This window comes from Fukomys damarensis, unplaced genomic scaffold, assembly GCF_012274545.1.
Source record: "Fukomys damarensis isolate Sample0158 unplaced genomic scaffold, DMR_v1.0_HiC HiC_scaffold_38, whole genome shotgun sequence".
Taxonomy (NCBI): domain Eukaryota; kingdom Metazoa; phylum Chordata; class Mammalia; order Rodentia; family Bathyergidae; genus Fukomys; species Fukomys damarensis.
Window position 1 is genome coordinate 2,542,385 of NW_022900950.1, and position 270 is coordinate 2,542,654.

Here is a 270-nt window from a genome sequence, read left to right on the forward strand (position 1 = left end):
GTTTTTCAAAATGGGAGCGTGGAGGCACCGCCCAAGCCTCGGAAGGTGTGGAGGAGACCTTTCGGTGGCTTTGGGGTCGTCGCCGGGAGTGGCGGCCTAAAGAGCTGAGCCTGATGGGCACCAAGACCGGTTGGCTGCTTGGAGCGCTACCTCGAAGGGACTGCGAGAAGGGAGTTCATCCTGGGAGCGCCTGCTGGGGCCTGGAAACATGGCGACCTGCATAGGGGAGAAGATCGAGGTGCCCAGACTCTTGTTTTAGATTGTCACAAA

General features: G+C 59.3%; 1 protein-coding gene across 1 annotated transcript in view; it reads left to right on the top strand.

Annotated features, from left to right (window-relative positions):
• Positions 1 to 6: 6 nt before the first annotated feature.
• Plk4 (polo like kinase 4) overlaps positions 7 to 270 on the top strand; it is a 19,103-nt gene continuing 18,839 nt past the window's right edge. The window contains exon 1 of the mRNA XM_010618854.2: positions 7 to 238. Within this exon, the coding sequence (XP_010617156.1) occupies positions 209 to 238 (30 nt within the window). The 5' untranslated portion in view covers positions 7 to 208. The remainder of the gene's footprint in view (positions 239 to 270) is intronic.